The sequence below is a fragment of the Physcomitrium patens genome, chromosome 22, assembly GCF_059467195.1.
Source record: "Physcomitrium patens ecotype Gransden chromosome 22, ASM5946719v1, whole genome shotgun sequence".
NCBI classification, from domain to species: Eukaryota; Viridiplantae; Streptophyta; class Bryopsida; order Funariales; family Funariaceae; genus Physcomitrium; species Physcomitrium patens.
The window spans coordinates 9,474,059-9,481,365 of NC_143431.1; the positions used below are offsets into that span (position 1 = coordinate 9,474,059).

A 7,307-nucleotide genomic window follows, 5' to 3' on the forward strand; every position below is an offset into this window, starting at 1 on the left:
AGCATCGTTGTGGAATAGAAAAGCATGCATTTGTCGATCTGCATGGTTCAACTGTGCGCAGAGAAAGCATGGCTGGGGTGCTGATCATGTTGTTGCCACAAGTTTTGCAACGCCTCCATGGACAATCAGAACTGCGGAACAAAGCAAGATTTCATGCACTGATTGATGCCGCCATTCACGTTTCATCGAACCCGGAGGACTTGACCCGGAAGCATTCCGATCCTTGTGATCGAATCTGGTTGCAGTTTTCTGAGTTCCTGCGGAGCTAGGTTTTATTTACAGTTTGTGATTCGGAGACCATCACGGTTTGTAAGGAGATGTAACCGCGTCGTCTGCTTCCCGAATCAAAAGATTTCTGGGTCAGATCTGTGGAGTCGCCCAGGGTTTGGTAACTGGGATTCGAAGCTCCGCAGTCGCATCTAGACGGGATGCCTGCAGATAGCGACCCAGTCAAAAAATCTGCGCCGCGGGTTTGCGGTTAATTTGTGAGTCATTTGACTTTTGGAAAAGTAGGAATGGAGATGAGGTGTACGTCTCCCTGATCCGACGTCAGTTTTTGAAACGACCTGGGGAAAAGAGAACAGTGTCGAAGCATCCGCGCCGAGCTGGACTCGTGGAGCGCGAGTCTTCAGAAAAATGATCACCCTGGCTTTGCTCTTAAGCTTGCCGTCGGAGCCTGATTGCTGCGCTCGCACACATCAGACTCACGGATTTTAACCCAAATGGTGTGGGGGTGTTACCCAAATGGTGTGGGGGTTTTACCCAAACTGCTCATGTAGATTTTTCCCTATCTCGGCAGCTTGCGCTGAAAGAAACTACCCCACTTGTTTGATCACAAGACAGCTACTCTCTCCTGATCTTTGAATGCGACGGTGTCTCCAAAATGGGGATTAGAATCCGTATCATGGGAATTGTTCCTAAATTTGGGATGTTAGCTCCAACTGGCGCTAATAGCGGTAGCTTTTGAGCAATCATGGGATGATCTATAATTAAGTCGTCAGCTCTTTAGACCAATACATCTTCGCAGCATTTCCAGTTGGTTCTCGCCGAACGTGGTTGTTGGCCAATATGAATTGACGCTAGCTCCATGATGTCTGGTACTAGCTGCACAGGGGTGCGCCTAACTGAGAGACTTCTCATGTTTCGGCTGGTCGAGATGGTTTTGTTCGTTCTGGCTTGTTCTTTGTTTACGAATATGAAAAAGAAACTTTCCATTTCAAGAGTCTACGCAATGTTGCGATTGCGAAGTGCTCAAATGTTTCTTGAGATCTATAATCTGTAATTGCGAGTTTTGGGGAGGTTGGAAGTTGCCGCGGACTTGTTGAGCCCTTGTTGACAGAAATGTCCTCACCGAAGTCCGTGACGAGGTCAGGAAAGACCTCCACGTTCATAGGGAATGGCGACACCAACGCCATACGGGCGCCATTAGAGCAGTGGACGGGCATAGGGAGCAGCGATGGAAAATCAGCCGATGATTTTAGCAATGCAGCCAACAACAGCGACCGAGTGAAGGTCATAAACAGTCGGGAAAAGGCGAGTTTCGACAGTGCGATGAGCGACGTAGACGAGTGCGACGAGCGGAGAAGGTTTAGAAATGTTGCGGTGAAAGTAAACTACAATAGTGACAGTTGCTTGACGCCGCGATCGCGTCGGACTCTGCGGAGGATGGTGTCTACCATCAGTGAACCTTGGCCAAGTATTGAAACGCCATCCAAACCTACTCTGGATACCATTTTCAGTCCAACTCACGAAATTCTTCACCCCTTGCAGTCGTTGCGGCTCGAGAGGTCGTTCTCGGCCAGACCTGTATCAAGCAATACCATCGCATCTCGTTCGACCAACAAGTCCAGCAGCTTCAGGCTGCCAATGCCACCGACGAAGTCTATTAAATTTGAAGGCTGCAAATCCGCCAAGCCACAGGCAAATCCTGACGAATTTGGTAGGTTCGTGTCCTTCAACCCTCGGTCGGAGTCTGCGCAATTTGATCCGTTTACATGTTCGACGACTAGGTCGAATTTTATCAAATTTCAGAGCTATGCGTCTTACTCGCCAAAACGAAACTACGACATTGACACTTACAAATCCTCGACGCCACAGCTGAAATTTGCTGAGTTCGAGGGCTACACGCTCCGGAGGCAGCAATCGAAGACAGCAATCACTGTAGAAGAAAAATTGGAGCAGAAACAGAATCTAATCGACAATCCCGACTATGTACTTGATGACACTCCACCAGAGACACCCAATAAAACAATCTATTCCGATGCGGAAACTGTGTCTGCGCATAGGCCGAAAGTAGTGGCAATTGTAGTGAACGCCGAGAAGAAGTTGACATTTGCTGCGTTGAACTGGGCAATCAACGACGTGGTTCAACCGGGGGACGAGATAATTATTCTAGGAGTTCTCAAACACATATTTAGTCCAAGTGAGCGTTTCAGAACTCATCCACATCTTCATCCTTGTTTCGGCCAATCTCGCAATCGCAAAATTCCCATTGATATTGTAAGCTTTTCGGGCTGTGCTGTACTAACCTTTAGTTGAATTGCTGCTAGTGGGATTCAAGATGCTGGCGAACACGGATCCATTGTTTGGAACAAACAAGGAGTTCCTACAAGCTAGTGTGACCGAAGCAACCCAATTTTTTGAACAAAAATTAGCTGTTTCTGGCAGGCGAGAAGAATGCGAGAAGAAGAAGGTAATATAACAGATTCTACGCAACTAGACTCAATCGCAAACCTACTCCACCACACATTGAGCGATGTCACGACAATGTGCAATATTCTGAATGTTACAAGTCTTTGCAGGTCAAGCTCACGGTGCGAATAGCGCCGGGTGCCTGCGCTCGATTGGTGGTTGTGCAAGAGTTAGCAGCTCTCAAAGCGACATACGCAGTATTTGACAGGTTCATTTGCTGCCTTCACATCTGACTCCAAAAAAGAAAAAAAATATAGACTTAAATCAGGATCCCATCTCTCTCAAGTGCTCTGCTGCGAATCAGTTTTGTTGTGGCATGTCGCAGGAAGACAATGAGGAACAGACGCTACTACTGCAAACATCTCTCATGTCACGCCGTGCGCATGCGCCAAAATGGGCGTTCCACAAGAACAGTCACCCCGATAGCATACAAGAGCTCTCCCGAGCCCAAGTTACTAATCTCATCCCTCATCTCAAGATCCATCTCACCGAAGAGCGCCAACTGCACCTGTCCCGAGTCTCCAAGACCCACTTTCTGGCGAAAGTTGACAAGTTTCAAATTACGACGCCGCGGCAGCCGGACAATCACACCACAAAGCTCCGACATTACCCATACGCCTAGCGCCATCTCTCAATCCTCTCAAGCACAACTGCACCAAGCTAGGGACAACCTCTCATTCAAGCTCAGGTCCTTCACACTTAGCATCGCTGCGTGCACATCGTGTGTCGGCGACGAAGCACACTCGCAGTCAAGTCGGAGCAATCAAGGCGTGATATCGATCACCATCCCCACGCCCATCTGCGCCTCATGAGCAACAATTCCAGTGGACGCAACATTGATTTTCCGATGAAGCATGGAATTCTTCCGCAGTAGATTCTTCCGAGCCCACGATCGATCGATCTGGTGGGGATTTCGTATTTCTACCCGACACCGGCTTCAGGTGTCGAAGTTGCAAAAGTAGATTGTATAGAAACACTCAAAGGTGGAGCAACTGAGCATGCACAACATCTTGTTGATTTGTTTAGTTGGTGTATTGGTTTTTGTAGAAAAGTAACAAAAAATAGACACTTCAAAATATTTTCATTTCCAATACAAGATTTCATTAGGCAATTTCATGATAGAAGTAAAGTGCAAAAAATACTCCCAATGAATCACTTGTGTTGCAGGAGGAATTTGTGTAGGAATATTAAGTTTTCAATTTGTGATTTTTATTTTAATTGTTTTATTTTTAGTTCCTGTGTATGTAGTATGCATGATTTGTTATACGTTCTGGGTTGTGAGTGGGTTCTGGCACTCATGTTAGTAGCACACAATTCTTGAGATAGATGTGTTCATGTAATTAAGACTCACTTCTTTGCAAAGTTTGTAACATCTTCTCAGACCCATTGAAATACTGTAAAAATAAATGACTCTATTATATTGCATTATAGATATATAGTTCTCTCTTAAAGTAGAAGAACAAATTTTCATAATAAGATATTATTTACATTTATTAAATTTTGAAATAATAGGTTCATTTTTTATCAAAACATGTTCAATATTTGGTATAAATATGCAACAAACAAAACAAATTTTGTGATGGAACGAAATCTACTTCCACTCATGGCATCGTTTGCTCATTCAACACTTGTTATCTTACTAAGTTTTGAAGACAGGGACGCTCAGAAGGTCACATCTTCCTCATCTGATCACCTGTAGTGATTTCATTCTGTTTTCTCTGTGTATGCTGGAAATGTGGCAATAAAAACCATCTTCGTCATTAAGTTTACAGATTGGAGACTGCGAAGAAAACGACATTAGATGAACAGCGTCTGTTACTATTCTGAGAACTATTTTGTGTTCGGGTGCAATCTTTTCAGTTGGGGGTTGTGGATGTGAGCAAGCATTGTTTCTCCGATCAAATGTAGATGTGTTTTCGATCATGAAGGTTACGATCAGAGTTGTGTGGTACCAACATGAGTATTCTGCACATTGTTGATATGGCTAACGCCGAGCTGTGTGCTCTTTGTACATTCAAAACACTGGTTACAAAGTTGAGAACATCCACCTCAAAAATGTTTGCTAAGTATCTGAAACATTTTGTGTCGCTCTCATTAGATGAATAAATTGTGCTTTTGTTTTTCAGTTCGTCGTCTGCTGCACAATTCCCTCCCTACAACTTTGATCACTGGAAACGAGAAATCTAGGCAGCTACGGTGGTCTTGATGCCAAGTTTCTCCAGGATCATATCATCAGTAGAGAAGTCGGCGGCTTTGCGGAATGTTCCACGCCCAAAGTCCAGGCTGTAGGAATCCTTAAGTCCCTCGACCAATCCGAATTCGGGTGTGAAGCCTAGCTCCTTCTCGGCCTTCTCGACGGAGGTAAAGAAATGCTGCACACGTCCAGGGCGAGTTAGTAAGGATCATCTTCTTGGCGACAATGGCAATACACAACCATGACATGAGATAGAAACCACACAGTTTTGGAGAAAATCATTTGGTGGCAGGATGCCTAACCTGGTCACGAAGTGGGAAAGCCTTCTTCTTGCCGAAGTCGAAGTCCTTGGGGTTGTAGTGTACGATTTGAGGCTCGGGGAACCCACCAGCAAGAGCACATGCCTTGGCGATACCATCGAAGGTCACATACTTGGCACCGCTGATGTTGTAAATCTGGCCGTAAGCCTTCTCATTCGCCAGCACTAACACGAACGCTCTGGCCAGGTCCTTGACGTGGCCGAGCTGCGTGATCTGCATTCCGGAGTTGGGGACCGGAATGGGGCGTCCCTCCTTGAGGCGCTGAAAGAACCACTCCTCCACAGGGTTGTAGTTGAGAGGCCCGTAAATGTACACAGGTCTGATGGAAGTCCACGCAACTCCCTTGCTCTGCAGCAGCGTTTCCGTGTCCAACTTCCCTTTGTGTCGGCTCTTGGGGTCGACTGCGTCAACCTCGAAGTGAGGAAGTTGGTCGGATTTCAGGTAAACACCGGCCGATGAGCAGAAAATGTACCTACATGAGATAACGACAAGCAATTTAACAGTGAAACAACAGAAATAGTAGGATTCTTTCTCAAGGGTCACACATGCTCTTCGTCCAGGTTGCTACATAACAAGGAAAGGGACATTCTGAAGTTTAGCCAATGAAGCTTGCATGCTTAGGGTCAATTAACTTACTGCTCCAGTCCTGGTAGAGCCTCCAAGATGGGCTCCACTTCCTTACCCTCCCTACCTGTTGAGCGAAACACAGAGGCGACGGGGTTAGTCATCGAACAAGCTTTGAAATATCGCCGATATGACTGTAGCCTCAACCAGGACGCAAAGGATTTCAGCGGGCATTGGAAACATGAATTTCGCTATCGGTTTTCACAGTTAGTAGCATGCCACACACCAACGAAATTCTTCTGTACTTGAAAGAACAAATTCTGCAGATAGGTATGAAGCCAGCACACCATTTTATCGCAGGTATGAAACCCATTCGATGAATTTACTTGGAAATGCAGAAGCATGGGAACATGGAGACGTTACCGTTGATGTCGTAGACAATGTTGAAGTTGGTGCCTTTAAGCTTCTCCTTCAGGCCGTCAAAATCTTGACGATCGCCTTGAAGGTGCTTCACCTGCGTAATGATCAAGCAATTCATACTTGAGGCTCCCAACCATCTCATAGTATTCAAATAGTACAGATCTTGTTCACTTTGAAAAACCAAATTGTGAAGACTAAATGAATCTTCGAGTGCATAGATATAAGTAGTGTACCTTGGACGAGTACTCGGCGTACTCCTCATCAGATTCTCCTGGCAGTTGCTGGGTGATGGGAGCTTTTCCTCTTGTGAACAATGTAACCTACAAGGAGGATCCCATGTTAGGGGCTCTCTCGTCTCACTGCCTTAAACCTAACACTTCTAACGTATATTCCTGGGAATGCATCACCGCGCATAATGTACCTGGTGGCCTGCCTTCACAAGCTCGCGGGCAAGGAAGAGTCCGATGAATCGAGTGCCGCCCATCATCAGAATGTTCTTGGACTCAGAGCCTGAGTCTGCTGAGGCGCGCACGACAGCCCGGCGCGAAGAGGTGCGTCCTTCCTTGAAGACGCCGACGTCCAGTGAAGACTACCCTCAAACAGACAAACACACGATCAATTCTTGGGGTCCTTCCTCATAGTCAGCAAAGAACAGACTCACATTCAGCGAGCTCAAAAAAATTCCTCACAACTCACTCCGCTTGAAATCACAACCAAAACTGTGCTTGAAACATAGGTCCGATCCTAAAACTGATAATCTAAAGACAACCCAAACAGGAGGAAGCCCAACCTTGGAGACTTGAACGGATCCATTGCTGTCCCATCGCAAACCAGCGACGGAGCCCTTGAATGCGGTGCCGGGCAAACCTGCCAAGTTAGCGGATGCGGGCTTCCTCTGGGCGATGCCAGAGCTTGAGGCCACAGGAGAGGCAGCCGGGAGAGCCTGAGCAAGGACTGCTTGAGAGGTGGCCATGGCTGCTGCTGCTGCTGGTGGTGCTACTACTACAATCCTCACTTGCACTCGTTATCCCCGCAAGATGTGAAATGGCAGTGCACGAGCTTCCCTGACTAGAGCTGCTTCATAACCATCAGTCGGGTGGCTGAGACCAGTCACCGGA

At 46.6% G+C, this 7,307-nt stretch overlaps 2 protein-coding genes across 2 annotated transcripts; one reads left to right on the forward strand and one right to left on the reverse strand.

Annotated features, from left to right (window-relative positions):
* The first annotated feature begins 1,057 nt into the window (after positions 1 to 1,057).
* Positions 1,058 to 3,805, forward strand: LOC112274920 (uncharacterized). Its single transcript, XM_024504776.3, has 4 exons — positions 1,058 to 2,422; positions 2,550 to 2,692; positions 2,802 to 2,899; positions 3,017 to 3,805. The coding sequence occupies exons 1-4, from the start codon at positions 1,342 to 1,344 to the stop codon at positions 3,501 to 3,503; spliced, it is 1,809 nt and encodes a 602-aa protein (XP_024360544.1). The 5' UTR covers positions 1,058 to 1,341; the 3' UTR covers positions 3,504 to 3,805.
* An 858-nt stretch (positions 3,806 to 4,663) lies between these two features.
* Positions 4,664 to 7,307, reverse strand: LOC112275182 (chloroplast stem-loop binding protein of 41 kDa b, chloroplastic). The gene is made up of 7 exons (XM_024505300.3): positions 6,980 to 7,307; positions 6,611 to 6,778; positions 6,423 to 6,509; positions 6,193 to 6,283; positions 5,842 to 5,896; positions 5,188 to 5,677; positions 4,664 to 5,063 (listed from the first exon to the last, which is right to left on the reverse strand). Exons 1-7 carry the CDS (start codon positions 7,160 to 7,162, stop codon positions 4,875 to 4,877), a joined length of 1,263 nt encoding a protein of 420 aa, XP_024361068.1. The 5' UTR covers positions 7,163 to 7,307; the 3' UTR covers positions 4,664 to 4,874.